The sequence below is a fragment of the Dromiciops gliroides genome, chromosome 3, assembly GCF_019393635.1.
Source record: "Dromiciops gliroides isolate mDroGli1 chromosome 3, mDroGli1.pri, whole genome shotgun sequence".
NCBI lineage: Eukaryota > Metazoa > Chordata > Mammalia > Microbiotheria > Microbiotheriidae > Dromiciops > Dromiciops gliroides.
Genome location: NC_057863.1, coordinates 395085007 through 395112994, shown reverse-complemented (window position 1 = coordinate 395112994; position 27988 = coordinate 395085007). Strand labels below are relative to the sequence as shown.

Genomic DNA, 27988 nt, shown 5'->3' with positions numbered 1-27988 from the left:
TAAACAAACATTCATAAGGTAAGATCCAGAGATGTTATCTAATTAGTAAATTACAACTTTAAGTGATAAATTATTATATATACAAATGCATATAATATTTCCATCTACGTAGGCATGTCAGTAGATAGATAATAAGAATATTCTTTAAATTTGGTTAAAATAGATTATAACCTTATGCTTTTCTGCTGTATCAGGTCTTTCTTATATTGACTCTATCTTGAAATAAGTAGACCTTTCTTGTTCATTTGCAAGTAAGGTCATTTTGTTACTTAAAGTATATAACAAGAAATAACATAATAAAATAAAAGTGACTACCCTCATAGCCAAGAAGACTTGGTTGTAAGCCCTGCCTCTTAAATTAATAGTTATATGATCTTTACTAAAAGGGTTGACTATTGGTATTCTAGGCAACTTGCTTAAACTTTAAGTTCCAGAGAAGGTAAGATTACTTTACCCCAAATTATGCCTACTAATATATTTTAGTTCAATACTCCAATCAATCAACAAACATTTATTATGTGGCAGGTACTGTGCTGTGGACTAATCCACCAATGAATATATGACCTCCAATAAACCAATGGATTAATTTGTAATTTTCTCTATACACTATAGTAATAATAATATCCATAATGTCTCCATCTCAGGGTTAATGGCTCTATTCTATTATAATGTAAATTATTAGAGGTTAGAAACCATCAGCATGTGTTTTCTTCTTAAAACAGTGATTGGAATATATTTAGCCCTTAATAAATGTGTTTCATTCATTTATTCTTTTTTATAAAGTTATTGAATATAAAGGAAAATATGGCAGAGAGAGCAAAGTGTTGCTATTTTTATGGTATTTAAGTCTGTTCAATACAACACACATGTGTGTAGGAGAAAATAGGGGAAATATGTGTGTGTATATATATATATGTGCATGTGTATATGTACATACACATATACATATACATGCACACAAATGCAATGCATATCATTTATCTTGTGTATATAATATGTGTATGTGTGTATACACATGCATATATATATATATTTGTGTGTATATGTGTTTTATATGTATTATGGATGTGTATGGATGTGTGTATGCTTTTTCCCAAAAGAATTATCTAGGAAACAAGGGACTGAAATATTGCTGGAGGAGGACAGATGACACTTGACAATTGGATTCCCCACCAGAAACATGGGGAAGTACTACTTTCACTCTACTCTAAAATATGACACCCTACTATGAACTTTCCCATTTTTTTCATCTGAGAACTGTGTTATTCCTGATTGAAAACAGTCATAGTCAGAAGATATTTTATTAATTATGGGGATCATTTATATGCTAAGGACAAATGCTATCAATTCTGTTTTTTGTTTTGCTTTGGTTTGGGTTTTTGGTTTTTTGGGGGTTTTTTTTTGTTTTTTTGTTTTTTTGTTTTTTTTTGTGAGGCAATTGGGATTAAGCTACTTGCCCAGGGTCACACAGCTAGTAAGTGTCAAGTGTCTGAGGCCTGATTTTAACTCAGGTCCTCCTGACTCCAGGGCCGGTGCTCTATCCACTGCACCATCTACCTGCCCTTATCAATTCTAAACTGCAGCAAAGTAGTTCTTTTATTCCTCCCATCAAAAGCCATTCCAAACCATTGATTTTCTCAAGCTTCTTCCCCCACTCTCATGTGGGGATCTTGCCTTCTACTTTACTAAGAAATTTAAGGCCTTTCAACATGAACTCCCTATTCAAATTTCTTGATCTCTTCACATCATCTTTTACTTGTGTTTATATATGCCATTTGCATAGAGATAATAGTTAATGTAATATATATTTATATATGCATATGTACATATGCATATATAAGTGTGTATATTTATCTAGCCCTAGTTTCTCTGCTGAGCTTCAGCTTCAGGCCTATTGGACATTTCTAACAAGATAATAATAACTTTTCTTTATTATAGACCTTATCTTCCAGGTACTCTTCTAAAGCCTTTACAGTAATCTCATTTAATCATTTCAACAATCCTGAGATGTAAGTGCTATTATTCCTTTCATTTAATGAATAAGGAAACTGAGGCAACTAGAAGCTAAATGATTTGCCTAGAGTCTACTAATAATTATTAATAGTATGATATCACATTTGAACTCAGATCTTCCTGACTCCAGGCCAAGTGATCTAACTACCACACCACCTAGCAGCCCTTAGATATCCTGGAAATGTCTCAAAACTCAGTATCCTAAAATTGAACGCATTATCTTTGCAACCAATCCTTTTTTTCTTCAAAGCTTCCTTAGCTGTGTTGAAGTCACTACCATTTTTCCTACCTCACTGATTCAGAAACTCAGTATAATTGCAGATTGCTCATTGACCCTCACTACTTCATAGAGTCCATTTCCTTTAAGATACAGATAATGAATCATTTTCTGTGTAAGTCCTTGCCTAAATCCCACAACTATTAGTGTTTTCCTTTAGAAACTATCTTGTTTTTGATTACCTTGTATTTGTTTCACTTTATTATAATGCTGTATATGTATATGCCCTTGTCATGCAAAACAGAAGGTAAACCACTTGTGCATTTATATTGCTAGTATGTACTATAGTCACTGGCACATAAAAGCATCTAAAAATTATTTGTTGACTGACAATAGTTATGTGAAGCTTAAGAATAAGAAAAAATGCTTAACATTATGTACTACACATTAATAGAATATAGCTGATATTCTAGAGACAACAGGTTTATACTATTAAGAGGCCATTATTTTTTTCTGTTTAGAAAAGAAACAGATTTGTAGCAATGACTACATTTTTCTTTATTTCAATTAAATTTAGTAAACATGCATTCTATCTATATCTACTATGTGAACATCCCTGTGGATAATTTTTTTAAAAAATCATAATAATTCCTCCCTTTAGGGAGTTTACATTCTGGGGTTATAACATATAAATAAATAACCACATTTTTAGGAAAACTGAGGATCAAAGAAGTACTGAACACTAGAGAGGATTAGCCAAGGTGTAATGGAAAAACTGGCACCTGAGTTAAGACTTGAAGGAAAGCAAGATTTCTGAAAAAAATAAGATAATAACAATGTTCTTGTCATAGGAACAAGTTTGTAGAAATGCATATAGAATGGAGATTCATCATTGAGTTTGGGGAATGGTTGGTACACTGGAATGTAGAGATAATAAAAGAGGGTAGTAAAAATGAATCCAGAAAGACAAATGAGGCAGTCTATGGAGGGTCCTAAATAGCAGAGTAAGGAGTATGCTTTTATAGACAATGGAGGTGAAGGATGGGAAATGAATACTTTTGAGCAAGTGAGGGATATGGTTAGATCTTTGGTTTGTAAAGATTATTTTAACAATGGGAAAGATGAATTAAAGAATGGTGATAGAATCAAGGAGACCAAATAGGGGCTGTTATAGTAGCCTAAGCAAGAGATAATGGAAATAATAGGGATTAAAAAATAATATCCCTATAGATACATAGAAATGTTTTCCTCCATTTATCTGTTTGCCTTCTAGCATGTCACAGCTAACCCTGGTGGATCTGCTCTATTTTGCAAACTTTCAGATGTATGAACTCCACATTTTTAGCTATAATAGTTTCTTCAGAGAAAAAGGAAAAACTATCTGAGATGTTATTACTTTTGTTTGAACTATTCAGTTAATGAAGAAACAACATGTTTTAGTGAACAGAAAGAATCAAAATGCTACTCTGTGAATGCATAGATTCATGAGATGTGCAGATGGAAACTAACAAGATTTGGCAACTGATTGGATATTGGGATGATGAGGAAGAGAGAAGAGGTCAGGATGATTCTTCCAATATTTCTGTGATGCAGGTAAGGCATGTATTATTATCCCAGTTTAACAAATCAGGCAACTGAGGCCCAGAAAGATGAAATGACTTGCCCAGTGTCACAAATTGTTTTAATGACCGAGCCAAGATTATAATTCACGACTTCTTTGTCTCCATATCTCAAAGATCTAGTATAGTGTCAGGAACATAGTAGATGATACTTAATACACATTGCACTTTCACTTTTAGTCCAGTGCGTGTTCTATTACATCCAAATGCTATTAACTTAACATTCTAAATGGATTTTCCCCTCATGCCCTTCTCTAGATAGGGGATTTAATCAATGGAGGGAAACTCCTATACACAAACTCAGGTCATTAACTCTCTGGAAACTCCAGATTCTCAGAGAATTGCCTGGAGGTAACTGAGAAACTAAATGACTACTATAATAAGGCTTGCAGGTATCAGGGGTAGCACTTGAATCCTGGAATTCTTGACTTTAAGACTGAATTTATATCCAATAAAGTATGCTGTTTCCCTGTAAGTTGAAGAGTTAGAATTAAACAAATCCTTCCCCAGATAATGTTCAAATTTTCCAGTTATCTCTGAAGGATCTAATATAACTAAAATGTGGAATTGATAATGGTGAAGGTTTACAAAATCGGGCTGTGACATGCCAGAAGGTAGATGGATGGTGGAAGATATTTTTATTTATCCATCCCTGTTACTTTCATTGTATTAAAAATAGGAATATGACCACCACTGTTTGCTATATAACATTTGGTATTCATACTTAGTCTTGGACTTCATTTCATCAGCATCTATAGAACTTATGAGTATGCTTATATGGTTTATAACAAAAGGGACCTAGATACATACTAACATGGATACAAAGTATTCTTAGTTTCTTGAAAACCTTGGGAAATGAAGTATTCTTCTTAGGCTATTTTTCTGTCCAGACAACAGGTTTATTGTTTAATAACCTAAAAGTTTTTTTAATGGTTTTGGAATTAGGCTCATTTGTATCTTTTGAAAGAGATAGAATATTTTAAAACCATGTTTGTAATTGCACTGGTATAAGGAGGTCCTGCTAAGAAATCCTTATTGACTCTCTCTGGCCCCTTCGCTCAAATTTAGTCTTAGAGAGTTAACTGAAAATGTGAGGTTAAATGACTCACTTAGGATGATACAACTGCTATGTATCCGAAATGGGACCTGTACTTCAAGTCTTCCTGACTCTGATATCTCTATATACTATACCATAATTCCTCTTGAAACAACATATTGAATAAAATTTAATCTTTTCTTGACTTGGTGTCATCATCAGGGGTATCAATGATTATACAGTAATGTACTGAGATAGTGCATTCCAGTAGAAAGAGCCTCAGATTTAGAATCAAAGGACCTTGGTTTATATCTTGTCTTAGCTGATTCTTACTTAAGTGACTTCCAACAAATCACTACACCTCCCTGTTATTTGGTTTCCTGATATGTAAAATGAAGTTATTGGGCTAGATTACTGCTAGCATTTCATTCTGCTTTAAATCTGTGATTTTATTTCATGAGGTAAATAGAACTTTTAAAGTCCATGCAAGAAAAAAATAAAGCCTATGTGTCTTGGATCTAATTGCAGAGCTATTTTTTTTCTTATGGAGACATACCTGATGAAGAGTATACTGTTGTCACTGTGTTTACATCTGCTTCCACTACAGATCTGCAATTAGCCTCTGCCAAAACACCTTTCACAGTGACAGGCGCAATGCTCGGGTGGCGCAGGGCTGCCTTCAGTGGTGCTATGTGGTTATATTGGACAGATGACAGGCATCCGACAAACCCAATGGTGTTTGCTTTAGAGACTTCAGCATCTAGTCCCAGGCTATCTGCAACATGAAGCACACAATCAGAAAGTGATTTCCCCCCCTTCTATATCATTGTGCAAAATGTTGAATTACAAAATCATTTTAGCTTATCCAGTGGAAAAGACTGTGCATTTCATCTTATTGATGAAAACACACTTCCATATTCATCCCCATGCATCAACACTTCTTGTCTAAAATTGTCTAGTGCCTCTCCGCTTTATAAGGGATAATGTTTTGAACTCCTGTCACTTCATTCAAGAATTTTTTTTTCAGTCTATGACATCAACATTAGTATAACTATCTAATTCTAGACTTCTTTATATCTTTTTTTTTTCTTAGCTATGATCTCTGGAAGTCATAGGTAAAATTCTGTCATACACATTATAGTACTTGAACAAGTTATTATCCATTTGAAAAATAGAACATGAGATATAGACTTTTAGACAGCTCAGGTAAGTATATTATATAGCAACTCCCCCTCAAAGCTTTCTAATGATTTCTCCTACTCAACCTTCTTTAGATACTATATTCCATTTATTTTTCTTTTCTATTTCTTTCCCACTGTCTGAGGAACTGAATGCTGATGAGCCAATGTTCCTCTAGTTATTGTTGACCAATTGTTGGCATATCTTTGGATGCCTGGCAATATTAGGACAAAGTTGAATCCACTGAGGATTTTCATCAGGTCCATTGTTCCATTGCTTATAGTATTACAGTGTATAAGCCTCCTTCAGGAGAACATTCATTTTAATTGAAGAAACCACTTAACTAGGTTGTTGAAATAATTGCAAAAATCAAGGTGAACACTATGTAGTACATATTTAAAATAATAATAATAATAACAACAACAACAATAATTGCTCCTATTATTATGTCAGATCCAGTAGGAACTCACCAATGGTAGAAGGCAGGTACAGAGGTAAAGGAAAAAAAACAACATCTTTGTCCTGATGGAGGATTTTGTGGAGCAAAAGGATGCATTCTGCCATTGGTGAGTTCCTACTGGATCTGACATTTATTTTATTTTTTTTTGGTGAGGCAATTGGGGTTGTGACTTGTCTAGGGTCACACAGCTGGTGTCAAGCGTCTGAGGCCGGATTTGAACTCAGGTACTCCTGACTCCAGGGGCAGTGCTCTATCCACTGCACCACCTAGCTGCCCCTGGATCTGACATTTTCAGGAAAAACCTGAACCAGAACATAAACTCTTCAATGTCACATATAGCAAACAGTAAATGCTTTTTTACTTATTTTGGAGCATGGACACTACCATCACTTATTAACATGTCATACTTTTCTTTTCTAAGCCCAATGAACTATATCTTTTTTTTTTAGAAATTTCCTTTTTTATTATGAATTTGAAAGCATCAATAAGCATGAACATTTGAACATACAAAAAACAATGAAAGAGAATAGCATATGAGGATTGTATATGTGTAGTGTGGGAGGATTTTTTTTTATTCCAATGAACTATATCTTAAGAAAATTAGAACATACCGTTTTAATAAGTGTTCAGTATAACACAACAGCTTTAACAAATTCATTAATTTATTCAACAAGGATTTATTAAGCACATACTAACTCCCATGCAGTATAACTGGGCAGTAAGGAACAAAAGAAAGATATCAAATCATGACTATCCAAAAGTAGCTTATATTCTATTGGCATTAAAATACATATTTTTAAAGAATTAAACATATAAAAATACAGTATAATTTGTGAGGGAAGGTCACTATACTATATACACTATGCTATACTGGTAGGTATCAGGATAGGCTTCCTCCTGGAAAGGGAATTTGAGCTGAGTGGGGAAGAAAAGTAGGGACTGTGTGGGCTAGTGAAGAAGTTAAATTTTCCAGGGTTATGGGGAGGATGGTTTCTTCAAGGTACAGAACTGGGAGGTGAGAGATGAGTGATGGAATTCCTTGTCTGTGAAACACTAAATGGCTTATTTTTAAAAAGGGAGTTTGTGTAAACATACATACATATATATTTTTTCTAGTCTTCTAGAAAGATGAAGCTATTTTTCATTTTTTAATTGAATAATTCCATAAAATATGCCATATTTAAGAGTTTGTTGTTGTTATTTTTAGATGCTAAAGAAAAAATCATTAAAGGGAAGAATATTTGACTATTTTTTGGAGGGATAGGATAATTTTTTTTTAATTTTAGGATTTGAGGGTATCAGCATCTGATATTTAAGTGTATCTGTGGCTTAAGGACATAGCTCCAAAACACAAGAGCTTATTCCCAGGCCATTTTTGGAAAGAACTCTATGATGGTTCTTGGGCCTTTAGAGGGCATCACCATTGTAAATGTCACAAAGCCAAACTTCACAAACAAGACATAGCTACACAGATAAATTGGGGAAGTGCCAAAAATGACATTTTATTTTTTAAAAGAGAGATGTTTTGAATAGAGTCTTATCTCCCAGGACGTATGTTTATCCTAGATGTATAATGATGATTGAAACCTCTAGGAGTTGTTGAAAAGAAAATAAGAAAACAAGAGAATCCCTGAGTTAAGGAAATGCTCCCAGTGTGAGGCTATTGTGTAATGAATTCCTAGATGAGCACAGTCTTATATAGTAGAAGAACAAACCCATCTGAGATTTCCATGGTTTTTATTTTTGTAACATTGAAAGGAGAGCAAAGGCAGTGAGAAAAATGATGGCCAAAAGAAAATCCCTTTGGAGAATAGCAAGCATCAGTTTATCTCCAACTGCCAAAAAGAGGGTTTGTAGAAGTTTATGGAATTGAAAGAATATTCAATATAAATGCTTCCCATTATTCATTCAGTTACCACTTTCATTGAGACAGAAGGGGTTTCCTAATTTCTTTATTAAAATTCTAAAGTTACAAATGCATTGTATCCATAAGAATTTGGAAAGAGAGCATTTGTTGTCCTATTCTACACACTAATCTTATGAATGAATGTCATTGATATGCTTGACAAAGAAGCTGGGTATTCAAATTGCATTTGTCATTGTGAGAATGCAAACCCAATCAAGCAATTCCAAGGACTGTCTTTTTATTTCACTTCTCTAGAGGATTTGCTGACAACACTTCCTATTCAATTTATGTATATCACCATGAGACATACTATATATCTTTCAAAAAAAATTCTACCTTTTCTTACATTCAGTGGTCCACAGTTTCCAGTTTGTCTGAAATAGAAATTGATTCTAGGACCATCTAATTCAATATGTACCTGAATGTGAATAATCCCTTTTACATATATCCAAGCAGTGATCATTCAGCTTTTGGTTAAAAACAGCCAATTAAGGAGAACTCCATACCAGAGTTTCTTTTCTTGTTACTTCAGCATTTCCAAATTTTATGTCTGTAGCATAAGTCTGGACTCAATCAATAACCACTGAGCTATAGATAGTATTTTGAGTCCCCTTGGAAATCCAACAAATATCTATTTAGCTATCATTGTAGTCTTTGGTTTAAATGTCTCTGATAGTTTAACAATGTGATCTGATTTTGTTGTGAATGATTGTTAATATATTACAGGGCCTTTTTGTAAAGCCTGTGACTATTTGAAAACATTATTTTATCCAACTTTCAGATCATCATCATATATGTTCTTTGAACCTTTAAATTCCAAGGACATGGCTAGATTAATCTTCTTAAAAAAGAACCTTCATAATGTCAATCTACTACCCAAGAATCAATTGTGTAAGAACTTTAGGGTAAAAATAATGAGCTATACATGTTTATCCCAGAGGAGAACTTTCATTGTCTGAGACATCTTAAGTCAAGTTTTCCATTGACATTTTTAACTCAATATGTTCAAAACTGAATTATTTATCTTTCCCCATAAATCTTCCCCTCTTCTAACTTTTTATGTTTGTCATAAGGGGCAATAGTATCTTCCTTTTCACCCATGCTCAAAGCCTAGGTTTCATCCTCTCTCTTACTCTGCCCCCCCCCGCCCCTGTATCAAGCATATATCATTTTTTTTAATTATTTTTTTTTTGCAGGGCAATGAGGGTTAAGTGACTTTCCCAGGGTCATACAGCTAGTAAGTGTCAAGTGTCTGAGATCGGATTTGAGCTCAGGTCCTCCTGAATCCAGGGCCAGTGTTTTATCCACTGTGCCACCTAGCTGCCCCTATCAAGCACATATCAAATCAGTTGTCAAGACCTCTTATTCATATTTTTGTTTAATGTCTTGCGCATACCCTTTATTATTTCTCATACTACACTACTCCAGTTTAGTATCTCCTTACCTCACACCTTTACAAGATGCTGATTGGTTCTCTGCCTCAAATATCTGCCCATTCTTGTATGTAAAAAAACCTCAGCTGTCAAGATGATTCTCCTTAAATATTAGCCTGACCCTGTCACCCCTCTGCACATTCAATAAAATCCAGTGGTCCCTTATTACCTCCAAGATCAAACATAAAATGCTCTCTTCAGTTTTAGCTTTATAACCTAGCTCTTTCTTACTTTTCCAGATGGATTTTTATACTTTGCTCCATCTACATACACTGTAATTCAGTAACACAGGTCTCCTTTATGTTTCTCATACATATGAGAGTGTTTTCCCAGGCTACTCCCAAGTCTGGAACTCTCTCCTTCATTTCTATTTTTTAACTTCCCTGTTTTTTTTTGTAGTCTTTCCATATCCTCCTCAAACCTAAAGCTCTCTGTTGATCATCTCCAATAATTGTTTTGTTTGTTCATTTGTTTTCCTAGTTTATATATGAGTCTGATGTATACTGCGACGTGCTCTTAAACCCAATCTGACTATTGAAAGTAGCGGCTTAATAATAATGGGAATAGATAAAACTACCATTATTCAGGAAAATTGAATTTTGATCATATAGTCATAACATATTAGACCATTAGATTTGAAGAAACTTAGAGATCTCTTAGTTTAAAATTTACAACATATAGATCATACGATTGTAGGTAGAAAGGACCTCAGCATTCACCAAGACTATGCCTTTGTCCTCATTTTACAGATGAGAAAAGAGAACCAATGAGAAGTTAGAATGTGGAATTTCTTACTGAAATCAAATGAAGGTCAGTCAGGGCAGAATAGAACCTTAACTGTATTCTTTCTGTCTTAAAATCCACACGTGTCAACCATCTTACAAAGTCTTTTCCACTGATTCCTGGATCTACATCTATGAAAATAGGCATGGATTTAATGACAGTTAGGTACAAATGAGAAACAATGGAATTAGCAACATGGTCTAACACCATCACACAGTAAGGAGACATTTGGTGGCAGAGCATATGGGTAAGATTTTGAGTGCTACCTCTTATGATCCATGTAATTTTAGTCAAGTTATTTAATCTTTCTGGGCTTCAGTTTCCACTTCTAAAAGATCAGGAGGTATGGAGAGATGGTCTCAAGTTTCCTTTTCATTTTATTCAATGGAAAATCCTATCATCTTATGAGAATAATTGACTCACAGGAGAGACATTGAAAAATATAACCATTTGTTAGGACTCAACTCAAAAAAGATTAAATTTTTAAAGTTTTATTTATGAGTACATTTATGTACTAATGAGTTTCTGTTAGAATAATCACTTTTATTTTTTCAGGCTGTTTTTAAAATATTATGTACTTTTCTTGGTTTTTAAAATCACATATCTCATAGTCAACATTCCAAAAGTTAACATTTCAGAAAGTTTTAGGTTGTCTGATTATATTGCTACAGCTATTTGAAGGTAAGCTCCTAGAGGGAACAATGATTTTATATTTTGTCTTTGTCTCCAGGGCTAAGAACAGTATCATTTATAAAACAGGTATTATATAAATGAGTATTATTTTGAACTGAATTGTTTCAAGCTTCTACAAAAGAAGACATCCTGTTTATAATGTCTTTTTCATCATCATGTATCCTGTTGTTATTTCAATATATATTCTGCAAATGCCATAGTGGTGTACAGGTGCTGCTCATCTAATGGGAGAAAATGTTATCATTCTGTTTTTGCTTGCAGTGAAACCTATCCAGAAGAGACTGAAGGAGGTGTTGGCCATCTCTCTATCTGATGCTGTACTTATTTTCTTGAAATTCTGTTTAGTGAATTAGTATATTTTTTTTAATTACACAGGCATTAAACTACCATCTACCTTTAAACCCTGTATATATGAGCCAAGAGAGGAAGAACATAATGCTTCTTGTCTAAGATGCCTCTGGGGTCAATGTTTGGGCAAGGGGACCCTTTGGCAAATTTGGTCTCACAAATAAAGGCTATAATTCTGCTAGCTAGTTTTTAACATTAATTAATGGGGAAAGTTTAATTCTAGTACAAAATATTCAAATAATTTGACTATCATGAAAAACTGGTGAAGCTTGTTTCCACCTAAGGATATAAATTTGGAGAAAAGCATGATTGAAAAAATTAATAAATAATAATGAGTTAAGTCATGAGTTATTGATTCTAGTGCCCAATAATCCTACAACTCATTGTGTGACTTGCAAGAGGTCATGACTTTTTGAAACTACAAATTTTGCCTGTAAAATGTTGGGGTTGGAAAAGATCAACATTTTCCCAAAATGTCCCATGAGAGCCTGGCAAATTGCCTGATGGGAAAAACGGAGTGTACTTTGGACATATCTACATCCTCTAAGACATAGCTTCTTAAACTTTTTTGACTTACAACCCTTGTTTGCCCAAGAAATTTATATGTGACCTCAGAAATATAGGTTTATGAAACAGGTATAACAAACCAACCATTTACTGACAAATTTTTGCAATGCTCACATGCGGTTTTGAAACTCCATATGGGGTCAAAATCTACAGTTTAAGAATCTTTTCTCTAAGACATCTAGAAGAGACATCTCCCTCTGCTTTTGACTTAGCAGAAAGTTTGATTCAGATGATACCACAGGTTTCTTTCAACACTAACTCCCACCCCAGGTTCAAGAAAGGCAAATTCTGAGACAAAAGACATTTTCCTCTCTTTTTTCTTCCCCATAAATATCCTGCATCTCTTTCATATATGATATTTCTCCTTCCCTACATTGGGAAAAACAAACAACATGATATCCATTGACATAGGAATATATTTCATATATTGCCTTTGATGATTACTACCTATTAAGTGACACTGGACAAGTCAATTTTCCTGGGCTTTAGTTTAGAGTAATGGCTTATACTAGGGGGCAGCAAGGTGGCGCAGTGGATAGAGCACTGGTCCTGGAGTCAGGAGTACCTGAGTTCAGATCCGGCCTCAGACACTTGACACTTACTAGCTATGTGACCCTCGGCAAGTCACTTACCCCCAATTGCCTCACTAAAATTAAAAAAAAAAAGGCTTATACTAGAAGAAGTCTGAGGTCTTTTTGAAATCTTCATCTATGATCTTATGGTCACTCATCCAAATACAAGAATGATGTAAAGATGTTAAGGAATGGAGAGAGTATATCGTCATGGGAAAAAGAAGGAAGGACGGAAGGAAAGAAAGAAGGAAGGAGACAAGGAAGGAAGGAAGGAGGGAAGGTAGAAAGGAAGGAAGGCAGGCAGGCAAGCAACATTTATTGTTTCTATTATTTATTAGTCACTGGGCTAAGCACTGTACAAATACAATTTCATTTGATCATCACAAGAACATTGGGAGGAAGGTGCTATTATTATCACCATTTTACTGTTGACGAAATTGAAGCAATCAATAAATGACATGTCCAGTGTTGCACAGGTAATAATTAATCTGAGGTCATATTTGACTTCGTATCTCCCTAACTCTAGGCCCAGTGCTCAGTTCACTGTGCCAACCAGTTGCCCCAATTTTGTTATTGTCAAAGATTTCTTTGTATGTAATAACTGGCCCTGGAAAATAGAACTGGACCTTCAATCACCATTTGCTGTAGTCTTGAACAGATAGTTTTGTATTTATGAGTTCTGTCAATATGTTAACTTCAAAAGTATTCTGTGGCCAAATTAGTTTGAGAAACAGTAGGTGAAGAGTTCTCCAAGATGCATTTAGACTGAAGTTTTATTCTATATTCTAAACAGTATTATTCCTATCTCTTGCTCCAAATTTCATGGTGGTTGTTTACATAAATTTGGAGTAGGAAAATAGTCATGATTTAACAGAGCCTCCAAACAGGCCTTCTCACTATTTCAACATCTAACTCTCCCAATGAAAGTCAATCATTTTAATAGGAATGGAAACAAGGCTGGAATGATTTCAACTCTGTGTTACTTACTGCCTATGTGATAAGAACTTTTACTAGTGGAGATTTTGCAGAGGAGGGCTTGTGGGGAGAAGAAAGATCCAAAGAGTTAAGCTTGGAACTAGGTTATTTGCTTTTCATACAGGCAACATATACCTTCAAATAAAGAATCCAACTGAGGTGTGTTGCTTTAAATAGACCAATTCAAACCCACAGGGATTAATAAATAAATGTTCCTTTTCCTATTATTTTAGAGTGAAAAGAGGCTATTAGAGATAGATAATACAATGTAGATGTGGTTTTTTTTACTCTGTTCTAAACTCTCATTCTCTACAGCACACTTTTCTATTCCCTTCAAATTAACCTTCTGCATCTATTTACAAACAGTATTTCTTCAAAGTAGAGTTATGATATGATATGAAACGACTTTTCTGATGCCAAAGGAAGGAACACAGCCAGTTTTAGCTATAGAATATGGAACACTTCACACACTGACAAGCACCTGACATGAAGAGGGTGACTCAGCCAATGTGGGATAATTTTACCCATGAGGTTTTTAACTTTCTTTAAAAAAATCAACTAGCTACTAAAACCAGACATTTAGTTAGGCTGTAATATGACATTTGTCATATGTCAAAAACCATTCATGACATTTGAATCCTGAGGTGTCACAACACTAGCAGTCCAGCCTCATTCTACTGGGTAAACAAGAAATAAAATGTGGAAACACAAAAGATGACACACATTCAGTGAATATGGATACCAAGCAGAAATGACATAGGTTTCCCTTCAGGATAGAGAGGGACAGTCAGGAAAGGAAGCAATATCCTAAAAATACAGTCTCTTCCAAGGGTCTCCCAAAGGGTCTCCACTGTGCATGATAGAGAAAGTGCATCCACCAGCCTCATTAATGGCACCCAAGAAGACAAAGCAGTTTTTTTTTTTTGCATATGTGCATGCAAAGAGAGGCCCCTTTCTTTTTTTATTTATTCATTCGTTTGTTTGTTTGTGTGCTTATTTATTTATTCATTCATTCACTTATTTATTTGTTTATTTATTTGTTTATTTATTTTAATAAGTAAAAGTATTTTATTATTTCCAGTTACATATAAGGATAGTTTTCAACATTTGTTTTCATGGGATTTTTAGTTCCAAATTTTTCTCCTACCCTCCCTTCTCTCCCCCCTCCCCAAGATGGAAAGCAATCTGATATAGATTATATATGTGTAGTCACATTAAACATATTTCTGCATTGGTCATCTTGTGAAAGGATAATCAGAGCACAAGCGAAAAAGCTCAAAAAAGAAGGAAAATAAACCAGCCCAAAAGTATAAATAGTATGTTTCCATCTGCATTCATAATCCACAGGTTTCTTTCTAGATATTGAAAACACTCTCTATCATGAGTTCTTTGGAATTGTCTTGGATCGTTGCACTGCTGAGAGGAGCCAAGTCTATCACCATTGTTCATCACACAATGTTGCTGTTACTTTGTGCAATGTTCTCCTAGTTCTCCTCCTCTCAGTCAGCATCAGTTCATATAAGGCCTTCCAGGTTGCTCTGAACTCCTGCTCATTGTTTCTTCCGGCACAATAGCATTCCATTACATTCATATACCACAACTTGTTTAGCCATTCCTCAGTTGAAGGACATTCCCTCAATTTCCAACTCTTTACTACCAGAAAGAGAGCTGCTATAAATATTTTTGTACATGTGGGTCCTTTCCCCTCTTCTATGATCTTTTTGGGATACAAACCTAGCAGTGGTACCACTTGGTCAGAGGGTATGAACAGTCCTTTAGCTCTTTGACATAGTTAAGAGAGATTCCTTTATAATTAACCGGATTACCTTGCATATTTTGCAACTCGTATACTTATCAAAGTGTTTTCACCCTGTATTATCTCATTTCTTAGAGCTGAGATTTTTTTTAAACTAGAACTGTGATCTCATTGTTGGAACTCTCTTAATCAGGAACTCTTTCTATCAATTTAGACTGCTACCTTCTGAGGTACATATAGATTTAGAGAAATGCTTGGGGCATTAGAAGTTTTGACATACCTAGAATCACTCAGCCATTATCCCTCTGAGATAGGGCTTGCTCCTAGGTGTTCCTGAATCCAAAGACAGCTCACTATCAACAACTTACTAGCTGGGTGACTCTAGTCAAGGCAATTAAACTCTCTCAGCTTCAGGTTCCTCTTCTATAAAATAAGGATAAGAGCAACCACATCAAAGGGCTCCTTCAGAAAACAAATGAGATATGTGAAACACTTTGTAAACCTTATAAGTGTGTAATTCCACATGCACATAAACATATGATACCTGATCTATCTATCTCTATCATATACTGCATAAATATGTATATATGTATGTGTATCAACTACTTTTATTATACTACAGTAGGATTATTATCTCCATTTTATACACACACACACACACACACACATATATACATATATATATATATATATCCCCATTTGCAGAAGAAGAGCCACAGACAAGTATAAAGGTTTATCAAAGTTTGAATACTTAACCATTGCTAGAGCTAGAAATAGATATGGAAGGTGCTGCCCAACTCCAGAGAAAGAACTAGTAGAGCCTGAATTGAAGGTACTTTTTCTGTGGGGCAGAGGAAAGGCAGTGAGCTCTCAAACTCACTACAAAACCTCTCCAAAAAACATCCAAATGGTGCCATAGGGCAATTACTGGAGCAGCAAAATCCACAGAAGCATGTGCCAAGATAATTTTCCAACCAAGGATGGCTTGGAAGGTTGGAAGGAGGGAGCTGCTGTGCTGAGACAGGAGTGGAGACCAACCCCACAGTCATGCTGACACAGATCCAGTCCCAAGGAGCTTCAACAGAGAAAGAGAACCCCAGAGCCTCTGAATCAACTGCAGTACCAGTGTTGTCTGGAACTAAGTTCACAGTCTGGTGAGAGGGATGAGCCCTTGGAAGGGGGGAGATTACAGGGGTCTTTGTTAGTGCTGAGGTAGAACTTGGGTTTTTTTTTATCCCTGCTGGGAACCAGGAGGTAGGTTGAGTAGCAGTGTCCCAGGTGGGGGAGGAGCAGAGGCTCTTGGGAGCTGACAACCACAGAACACAAAGCTGGTTGATTAGCAAATTGTTCTGGGGTCATCTACAGACCAAGGAACAGGCCAGGTGAGTGAAGAACATGATTCTCCTTATATCATACCCCCTGGGACCTCTTGAAGCTTAGGATAGTGCATCCTGGAAATCGTGCCCCACTTTAAGGAACTAAAATTCAAGGAACAGAAAGGAAAGATGACCAGACAGAGAAAGGTGAGGACCACAAAGTTTCTTTAGTGACATGTAAGATTGAGGTACACCCTTAGAGGAAGATGTCAGTGTCAGGGCCCCAATATCTAAAGGTTCCAAGAAAAATATGAATTGGTCTCAGGCCATAGAGGCACTCAAATAGAACTTTGAAGATAAAGTTAGAGAGGTATAGGGGAAATGGAAAGAGAAATGAGGGTGATGCAGGAAAGACATGAGAAAAAAGTGAACTGGACTGGACCTGTGTCAGCGTGACTGTGGGGTTGGCCTCCACTCCTGTCTCAGCAGAGTAGCTCCCTCCTTAAGACCTTCCAAGCCATCCTTGATTTGAAAATGATAACGGTACATTGAAAATACAAATGGAAAAGCTCTCTAATTGCCTAAGAATTAGGATTGAACAAATGGATGCTAGTGACTTTATGAGAAACCAAGACAAAATAAAGCAGATCTAAATAAATAAAAAATAGAGGGCAATGTGAAATATCTTCTTGGAAAAACTGTTGACCTAGAAAATAGATCCAGGAGAGATAATTCATAATTATTGGTCTACCTGAAAACCATGATCAAGGAAAGAACTTAGACATCATCTTCCAAGATATTCTCAGGGAAAATTGCCCTGAAATTCTAGAAGAAGAAGCTAAAATAGAAATTGAAAGAATCCACCGATCACTTCCAGAAAGAGAGCCCAAAAGGAAAACTCCCAGGAATATTATAGCCAAATTCCAGAGATTCCAGGTCAAGGAGAAAGTATTGCAAGCTGCCCAAAAGTAAAGAAGTCAAGTACTGTGGAGCCCCAGTCAGGATAGCACAAGATCTAGCGGCTTCTACAGTAAAGGACTGGAGGGCATGGAATATGATATTCCAGAGGGCAAAGGAATTGGAATTACAATCAAGAATCACATATCCTGATACTTTTTCTTTAAAAAAAAAGATATACATATGAAGTCTCTTCAATACCAGTCTTGGCCCTTTCACAACATTCTATGCTAACCATTAGCATTAGCATTATTAAATCCCATTAGAAGAGGATATCACAGCAATCTCTTTTTCTCTGAGAGATAAATTTTAGAATGAATTTATGTTGCTTCTTCTTTAAATGAGTATGCTGATTTCTATCATGTTTTTACTTGGTGTCAGTGACATTTAAATACACTGAATTCCCAAGTCAATGATTCTTGGACTTTTAGAGCTCAAATGTACCTCAAATATCATCTAGTCCAACTTTCTCATATTACAGATGAGAAAACCTTTTCTCTCAATCTCCTATGCTTAATTTTAATACTTAATTATTTTATAAATAATTCATAAAGGGTTTATCATTTTACTCATATGCTCACTTAACAAAAATTACATTGATCACATGTATAGTGATATATACCCAATTTTAAGCATGTATAAACACTTGGATTATGCCTGCATGATACTCCAAATCAAGTCATTTCATTATAGGTCGTTAAGTAAAGGATAGATGAACAAATAATAGTCCCTGACATGCCTTTCACCTTTTTAATTATATGATTCTCTCAAAAACTTTGGTGTATCTACTAGGTCTGTATCCCAAAGATATCCTAGAAAAGGGGAAACGACCCACATGGACAAAAATATTTATAGCACTTCTCTTTGTGGTAGCAAAGAATTGGAAGTTGAGGTAATGCCCAACAATTGGGGAATGGCTGAACAAATTGTCATATATGAATTTAATGGAATACTATTGTGCTGTAAGAAATAATGAGCAGGCAGATTTCAGAAAAACCTGGAAAGACATAAGTGAACTGATGCTGAGTGAGGTGAGCATAGCCAGGAGAACATTGTACACAGTAACAGCAACATTGTGTAATGATCAACTGTGATAGACTTGGCTCTTCTCTGCAGTGGAATGACCCAAGACAATTCCAAAGAATTCTTGATGGAAAATGTTCTCCACATTCAGAAAAAAGAACTGTGGATTCCGAATGCAAACTGAACAATATTGTTTCTACTTTTTGACTGTTTTTTTTTCTTTTGTGAGGTTTTTTCCCATGTGTTCTGATTCTTCTTTTACAACTTGGTCAATGCAAAAGTATGATTAATGTGATTGTACATATATAACCTATATCAGTTTGCTTTCTGTCTTGGGGAGGGGAGAGGGAAGGGAGGGAGGGAGAAAAATTTGGAACTAAAAATCTTATGAAAACAAATGTTGAAAACTATCTTTACATGTAATTAGAGATTAATAAAATACTTTTTTTTTAGAAAAAAACAAAAAGCATTGTTGAATCACAGATTTTAGCCATGGGATTATCACTTCCACAGGAGAAAATTTCATCCCCTACATAATTTCTCATTCTGCATGACTATGGCCTATTGGACTTTCCCCTCCCCCAAATCCTTCTGTAATTTTCCTCAATATCTTTTAGTATCTCAAGGGGAATAATGTAGTACTTATCTTGCTGTAATGATTGGAATAATGCCACCTGCTGGAGACTTACTGTAGGAAATGAGGGGAAGGTGCCTGACAGTAAACATGTGGCTTTTCTTGGCATCAGGAAATGACGTTTGCTTGTGGGAGAAAGAGGGGGCAAGGCTGGTGCTCTTGCTCTCTTTCCTGCGGACTTTGGTGGAGAGTGGAGCTAAAGAAGTGCTCTCCCTTTAATCGATAGATGAATCTGGGCCTTTCTCTCACTCCATTTTCAAATGAAATTTTTGTTTTATTTTATTTTAATGTAATTAAGTACACTGCCTAGAGAACTATTAGTGGTATGGTCATTCAGCTTTGAACTTTATTTTCCAGAAAATTATTTTGCTCTCACTGTTCAACAATAACCACAACAATATAACCAACAATAAATATTTGCCTGCCTTATTTCATTGGATAATTTCAACATTTTTATTTTATTATTGTAAAATCAAGAATGTTCTTATGACTTTTTTTGTATAAAGCTGTTACATGTAGCACAATCTCTATTTCTCTGTATAGATAAGTTACTATGAAGAAGTTGACCCTACATAGTTTTCCCTTCAAGTCAAATATCATGTTTTTTCAATAAAGTTCTTGTTTAAAATAAACTGTTTAATGATTCTCAAGAATATTTTAAGCACTGGTGATGTAGAGAAAGTTTAATGAAAATGTTAAAGGAGAAAGATTAAATGATTAAAACTTATTTATTAAAAATTTAGCAATCAACAGAGTGATGTAACTTTTGTTGGCATTAATGATTAAGATTTAGCAAATGGTCTTTATAAATATATTTTCTTTTATACTCAGTTTTACATTGATTTTATAAATTCAAAGAATATGTAAGGTTAAAGGAAGGAAATGGGGAAAAAAGTAGAATTGGACAAACAAAAAAAGAGATATAAAAGCTTCCTGAAGAAAATGATTCCTTAAAAGTTAGATTGGGCAAGTGGTAGTTTGAGACACCAAGAAACTCTAAGAGATAACATGAAACAAAAAGAAAAAGTCAAAAGATAAAAAAAAAAAAGAAAATGTGAAATGTCTCCTTAGAAAAATGATGGACCTGAATAAGAGATCAAAAAGAGATAATGTAAGAATTAATAGACTGCTTAAAGTCATGATCAAAAAAGAGCCTAGACATCATATTTTAAGAAATTTTTGAAGAAAACTGCCCTAACATCTTAAAACCAGAAAATAAAATAAAAATTTTAAGAATCCAGCAATCACTTTATGAAAGAGATCTCAAACTGAAAACTTCCAAGTATATTATAGGCAAATTCCAAAGCTCTCAGATGAAGAAGAAAATGTTGCTAGCAGCCAGGAAGAAACTAGTAAAATATCATGGAGTCACAGTCAGGATAACACAAGATTTAGCACCTTCCACCTTAAATGAGCAAAGGGTTTGGAATATGATATGCTGAAGTGCAAAGGAACTAGATCACAACAATGAATAACCTAACCATATTATACCTATGTAAAATCCTTCAGGGAGAAAAAAAAGATATTTAATAAAATGGAAGACATCCTTTCATTTTTGATGAAAAGACTTAAGTTGAATAGGAAATTTGACTTTCAAATATAGTATTCAAGAGAAGCATAAAAGTAAGCATGAAAGAATTTTTACAGGAATCAATAAAGTTAAAATTTTAACATTCCTAAAGATGATATTTTTAACTCCAAAGAATTTTACTATTATTAGGGAAATTTGAAGGATTCTACATAGAAAGAGAGCATGGATATGTGTTGCCTATGATAAGATGATTTTTAGGAAAGAAAGAAAAAATGAGAAAAGGGGATGCATTGGGAGAAGGAGATATTAAGAAGAAGTACAGGGGAAAATATGACACATAAAAGATGTGAAAGGAAGAACTTTTACAAAGCACAGGAAAATAATGGGTGTCAGGGACAAGGCTTGAATGTTACCCTTATCAGAATTGGCCAAAAAGCAGGAATAACATACACACTCAGTTGGATATGGAAATCTGTCTTACCCTACAAGAAAATAGGAGGGTAAGGGAATAAGAGAAGAAAGGATGAGTTAAAGGACTTACTGGTCAGAAGCAAACCAGACTTTTGAAGAAGGACAAGGTGAAAAGGGAGAGAGAAGGATAAATAGAGGAACCTAGAATGAATGAAAATACATAATTAGAAATAGTAACTCTGAATGTGAATGGGATGAACTTGTCCATAAAACAAAAGTATATAATAGAATTGATTAAGAACTGGAATCTAGCAATACATTGTTTACAAAAATCATACTTGAAGCAGACAGACACATACACAGAATAAAAATAAGGGGCTAGAGCAAAATCTATGCTTCAAATGAGGTTTAAAAAAGGAAGAAATCATGAGCTCAGATAAAAGAAAAACAAAAATAGACACAATGAAATGAGATGAGCAGGCAAATAATAATTTTCTGAAAGGTAACATTGAAAATAGGAAGCTATTAGGCACAATGATTAGAATACTAGGCCTGGAGTAATTTTTCTGAGTTCAAATCTGGCTTCAAGCACTTACTAGCTATGTAACCAGGAACAAGTCACTTAACTGTTTTCTTAAGTTTCCTCTCTTCTCAAATGAGCTGGAAAAGGAAATGGCAAACCACTTCAATATATTTGCCATGAAAACCCCTAATGGTGTCAAGACGAGTTAGAAATAACTATAAAACAACTGTACAACAACATAGACCATGAAGTAATAACAATACTAACCATATATGTATTAAATGATGTTGTATCCATTTCTTTTGGTGAGGCAATTGGGGTTAAGTGATTTTCCCAGGGTCACACAGCTAGGAAGTGTCAAGTGTCTGAGGCTGGATTTGAACTTAGGTCCTCCTGACTCCAGGGATGGTGCTCTATCTACTGCACCACCTAGCTGCCCCTGTCTCCAATTTTTTAAAGGAAAAGTTGAACGAGTTGCAGGATCAAATAGTAAAAGTATACTAGTGAGTAGTACTCAGTACAAGATCAATGTAATCATAAAAGAGAAATAAGAAGATAAATAGAATTTTTGAAAAGCCAGATATGAAAAATCTCTGGAGAAAATTGAATGGAAATAAAAAAGACTATGCTTTTTTTTTTTCCTCAGGTATACATAATTTCACAAAAATGGAATATGTATTAGAGCATAAAAACCTCACAATCAAAAGCAGAACAGCAGAAATATTAAATGCATTATTTTCAGACCATAATATAATAATAATTATATTCGATAAAGGGCCATGGAAACATAGATTAACAATTAAACAGAAACTAAATAATCTGATCCTAAACACTGAGTGGTTCAAAGAACAAGTCATAAAAACAATAAATTATTTCACTAAATGGAATTTCAACAATCAGAAAATATACTAAAACTTATGGGAATGTAATTAAAGGAGTACTTAGGGAAAATTTAAATCTCTAAATACATGAATTAAATTAAAGAATAGATGAAATAATGAAACACACAAAATTAGAAAAAAAGAACAAAGTAAAAATACTCAAATATCAAATTGGAATTTCTAAGTGTCAAAAAAGGGAAAAAACAGAAAGTAAGAAAACCATTGAACTAATAAATAAAGCTATAAGCTGCTTTTATGGGGGGAACCCCTATAAAATAAGTAATAAATTATTTTGATTTTCTTTAAAAAAAGATGAAAACCAAAACACCAGCATCAAAAATAAAAAAGACAATTTCACCAGCAGGGGAGAGGAAATTAAATCAATTATTATAAGCTATTTTGCCCAATTATATGGCAATATATTTAACCATATAAATGAAATGGATCAATATTAAGAAAAAAATGAATTTCTCAGGTTTATAGAAGGGGAAATAGAATACATATATAAACTTATCTTAGAATAAAAAATAACTTGAACAAGTCAATAAAGAGCTCCCTAAGGAAAAAGAAATCAACAGGAACAGGTGGATTCACCAGTGAATTCTATCAAACATTTAAAGGATAATGAATTACAACACTACATAAACTATTTGGAACAATAGGCAAAGAAAAAATCCTACTAAATTCATTTAATGACACAAATATAGCTTTGGTATTTAAATCAGCAAGAGCAAAAGCAGAGAAAGAAAACTATAAACCAACTTCCCTAATAAATATTGATGCAAAATATTTCAATGAAATACTCACAAGGTAATTATAGCAATATATCACAAGAATCATACATTATGAACAGTTGGATTTTATATCAGGAATATAGGGCTTTTAATTGTTAAAAATTTTTATACCAGGAATATTAGTAATGTTATCAGCATAATTGATCATATCAATAATAAAAGCAAAAAAATAATATGGTTATCTGAATAAATGCAGAAAAAGCTTCTTGACAAATAAACTCAATCCTATTGAAAACACAAGAAAGCCTAAGAATAAATGAAGTTTTTCTTAAAAGTATAAGTAGTATCTTTCTGATACCATCAGCAAGCATTATCTGTAATGGAAAATATCAAGAAGCCTTTCCAATAAGATAAAAGGTGAGGCAAGGATGCTCATTGTCACTACTATTATTCAATATTGTTCTAAAAATGCTAGCTATACAGAGGCAGAGCCAAAATAGCATAGAAAAGAAAGTGACTTGCCTGGGCTCTTCCCCAAACCCCAACAAATACCTTTAAATAAGGCCATAAAACAATTCCTGGAGCAGTAGAACCCACAAAAGGACTGGGTGAAATAATAGTTTCAGCCAAAGACAACTTACAAGGTCAGCAGGAAAGGTCTATTGAAGTTGGGGGATAGTGGATCACCACAGACCTGGCCTCAGTAAACCAGGAGCAGGCCTTGGGAGCCACTGAATCAGCAGTGGCAATGACTGCTTTTGAAACTTTCAGCCCACAGGTGGTGTGTGTGTGTGGGGGGTCAATCAACTGATCAGAAAGAGATCATAGGGGTCTCTTGGATGACTTTGGGGTGCAGGACTCTGTTTTACTGTCCATACTTAGATCTGAATCATAATCCTGGGAGTCCTAGGGCAAGGAGGAGCACACCAGAGCCTGTAGCCAAAGTGGATCAGGGACCCTCATCAAAGTTCCAGGGCAGAAAAGAGTATTTGAGTCACTCATGACCAGAACACAGGCCAGAAGACAAGTAAACACACCTCTCTTTATATCATATCATGTTGGAGTATGTGGGTGAACTATACTTTCATCAGAATTGGCTCAGAGAAGGAATAACAATACTCAATTCGGTACAGAAATCTGTCTTTCCCTAAAGGAAAGTAGAAGGGGAAGAGGGCAAGTGGGTGTGGGGAGGAGTTCATAAAAGGAAGAGTAGATTGAGGAAGGGGGTAGTCAGAAGTAAAACGCTTTTGAGGAAGGACAGGATGTAAGGAGAGAATAGAATAAACAGGAGGGAAAATAGGATGGCGATAAATACATTTAGCAATCACAACTGAAAAAAAGTTTTGAAACAATTTTCTCTGATAAAGGCCTCATTGCTTCAATATATAGAGAACTGAGTCAAATGTATAAAAATAAGAGTCATTCCACAATTAATAAATGATCAAAAGATAAAAACAGTTTTCAGATGAAGTAATCAAAACTGTCTAAAACCATATGAAAAAATGCTCTAACTATTGATCGTAGAGATGCAAATCAAAAGAAATTCTGAGGTACTACCTAATAACTATTAGATTGAGTAATAGGACAAAAGAGGAAAATGACAAGTATTAGAGGGAAGGTGGGAAAAATGGGACAGTAACACTCTATTGGTGGAGTTGTAAACTGATTCAACCATTCTGTAGAAAAATTTAGAAGTATAAAAGAAATTTAAACCAAGTATATACTTTGCACTTTGACTATTACTATGTCTATATAAAAAAATAGATATTTTTAAAAAGGAAAAGGACCAATATGTGCAAAAATATTTATAGCAGCTCCTTTCTGGTGACAAATAATTGGAAATTGATGTCCATCAATTGGGGAATAGCTAAACAAATTGTACTATGTGATTCTGATGGAATACTATTGTGCTATAAGAAGTGATGACCAGAGGAAAAAGGAAAAACCTCAAAATAATTCTTCTCTTATAACATGACTAATGCAGAAATATATGTAATATTTTATATATATATATATATTTATATATATTTATGTATATATATATGTATATATTTATATAAAACCTGTATCAGATTACCTGCTATCTAGGGAAGGGGGGAGGGGAAGGAGGGAGAAAAATTTGAAATTGAAAGTCTTGCTGAAAACTAAAATAAATTTAAAATATAATTAATTAATTTTAAAGAAAGAAGAAATGATGAGCAGGATACTCTCAGAACAACCTGGAAAGACTGATATGACTTGATGCAAAGTTAAATGTACTGTTTAAAAAGCAACAGCAATACTGTAAGATGATCAGCTGTGAATGACAGCTATTCTCAGTAATACAATGATACAAGACAACCCTGTAGGACTTATGATGATAAATTGTATCCATTCCCAGACAAAGAACTGATGGTGCCTGAATATATATATTGAAGCATATATTTTTAATAATTTCTTTATTTTTCTTCAGGTTTTTTTGGTCTATGTTTTCTTTCACATGACATAAGGAAATATATATTTGCTTGATTACACATGTATAGCCTATTTCAAATTGCTTGTCTTCTCAATGAAGTGGGTGGTTCAGAATGAAAGGGGAGAATTTGGAACTCAAAATTTTTAAGATGAATGTTAAAATTAAAATGTTAAAAATTCTTACATGCAATTGGGGAAATAAAATCCTAAATATTTTTTTAAAAATACGGTAATTACAGCAGTTAAAGAAGAAAAAATAAATTTAAAGACTTAAAATAGGAAATAAGGAAAGAAAACTATCACCCTTTGCAGATGATATCATGGTACACTTACAGAATCCTAGAAAAGCAATGAAAAAAATCTAGTTGAATAATTAAGGACTTCAGCAAAGTTTCAGGATATAAAATAAACCCACATAATTCATCAGAATATCTATATGTTAACAAAATTCTAATAGCAAGAAATAGAAAGAGTAATTCCTTTTACAAAGCTGCAGACACTATAAAATAAGAGGATGTCTGCCTGCCAAGACAAACCCAGCAACTATATGAATACATAAAACATTTTGAACACAAAGTCATATCTAAATAATTGGCTAGATTAACTGCTCATGGGTAGGTCAAATCAATGTAATAAAAATGGTAATTCTACCTAAATTAATTTACTTATTCAGCACCATACCAATCATATTACCAAAAGAAATATTTATGTGGCTAGAAAAAAAAAAAACAAATTTCATCTTGAAGAACAAAAAGTCAAGAATATCAAGGAAATCAATGAAAAAGCACATATGAAGGAAGGTGGATTAACACTATCACACTATCATCTCAAAATTGTTACAAAGTGTTAATCACCAAAACAATCATGTACTGGCTAAGAAATAGAGTCAATTGAATGGATCAGGTACATGAGACACTGTAGTAAATGTCCACAGTAATCTAGTCTTGTGTTTGGCTAAGCAAACATCTAAGATTTTGGGACAAGAAATCACTGTTTGACAGAAATTTGTGTGAAAAATAGGCCTAGACCAATATCTCATACCATAAACTGAGATAAGGGCAAAATAAGTACATTATTTAGACATACAGGATAATATCATAAACAAATTATTGCAGCATGGAATATTTTACTTCTGAGATTTATGGATAAGGGAAGAATTTATAATGAAACAAGAAGTAGAGATTGTTTTGGAAAGTAAATGGGATAATTCTGATTGCATTAAATTAAAAAAAAAGTTTTTGCACATGCAAAACCAATGGATCCAAAATTATAAGGAAAGCAGAAAGTTGATTAAAACAAGTGTTTCTGATACAGGCCTCATTTTTAAAATAGATAGAGGAGTGAGTAAAATTTATAAGAATGCAAGTTATTTAGGTACAGTAAAAGTAGGAACTCGACTGAGTTCTTCCAAATTCTTCTCCAAACAATTTAAAATAATACCTCAAAAGAAAATCTGGAGGGACAGAATGCTCAAAGAGATAGTGTGAAACAGTTTTCCAGGCCAATATAACTTAGAAAGTCAGCAGAAAAGATCCATCACACTGGAATGAGAATGGAGGACACTACAGAGCAGGCCATATCAGCAGACTGTACATAGACAGATCTTACTCCAGCAAACCAGCAATAGGCCATGGGGACAATTGAATCAGTTGTGATAGCAGCTAGTTCCAGGACTCTTAAGCCCGGAGAATAAGAGGGTCAGATAACAGGTCAGAAGATTACAGGGATTTCTTTGCTGGTACTGTGTGCTGGACTCTGTTGCATTACCTATACTCAAATCATTGTCTCAGTCCTCGGTCCCAGTCCCAAGGCAAAAAGGAACACTAGTACACCAGAGCTTGTGGTCACAGGGGAGCTGGAACCCTAGTCACAATTCCCGGACTGAAAAGTGTCCCTGTGGTCACTCACAGATCAAAGCACAGGCCAGGAAAACAATAAACGCACCCCTTCCTAGATCCTATTACCTT

At 34.4% G+C, this 27988-nt stretch overlaps 1 protein-coding gene across 1 annotated transcript in view; it reads right to left on the bottom strand.

Annotated features, from left to right (window-relative positions):
- CNTNAP5 (contactin associated protein family member 5) overlaps nt 1-27988 on the bottom strand; it is a 974910-nt gene that overhangs the window by 33922 nt on the left and 913000 nt on the right. The window contains 1 exon segment of the mRNA XM_043992699.1: nt 5442-5660. Within this exon segment, the coding sequence (XP_043848634.1) occupies nt 5442-5660 (219 nt within the window).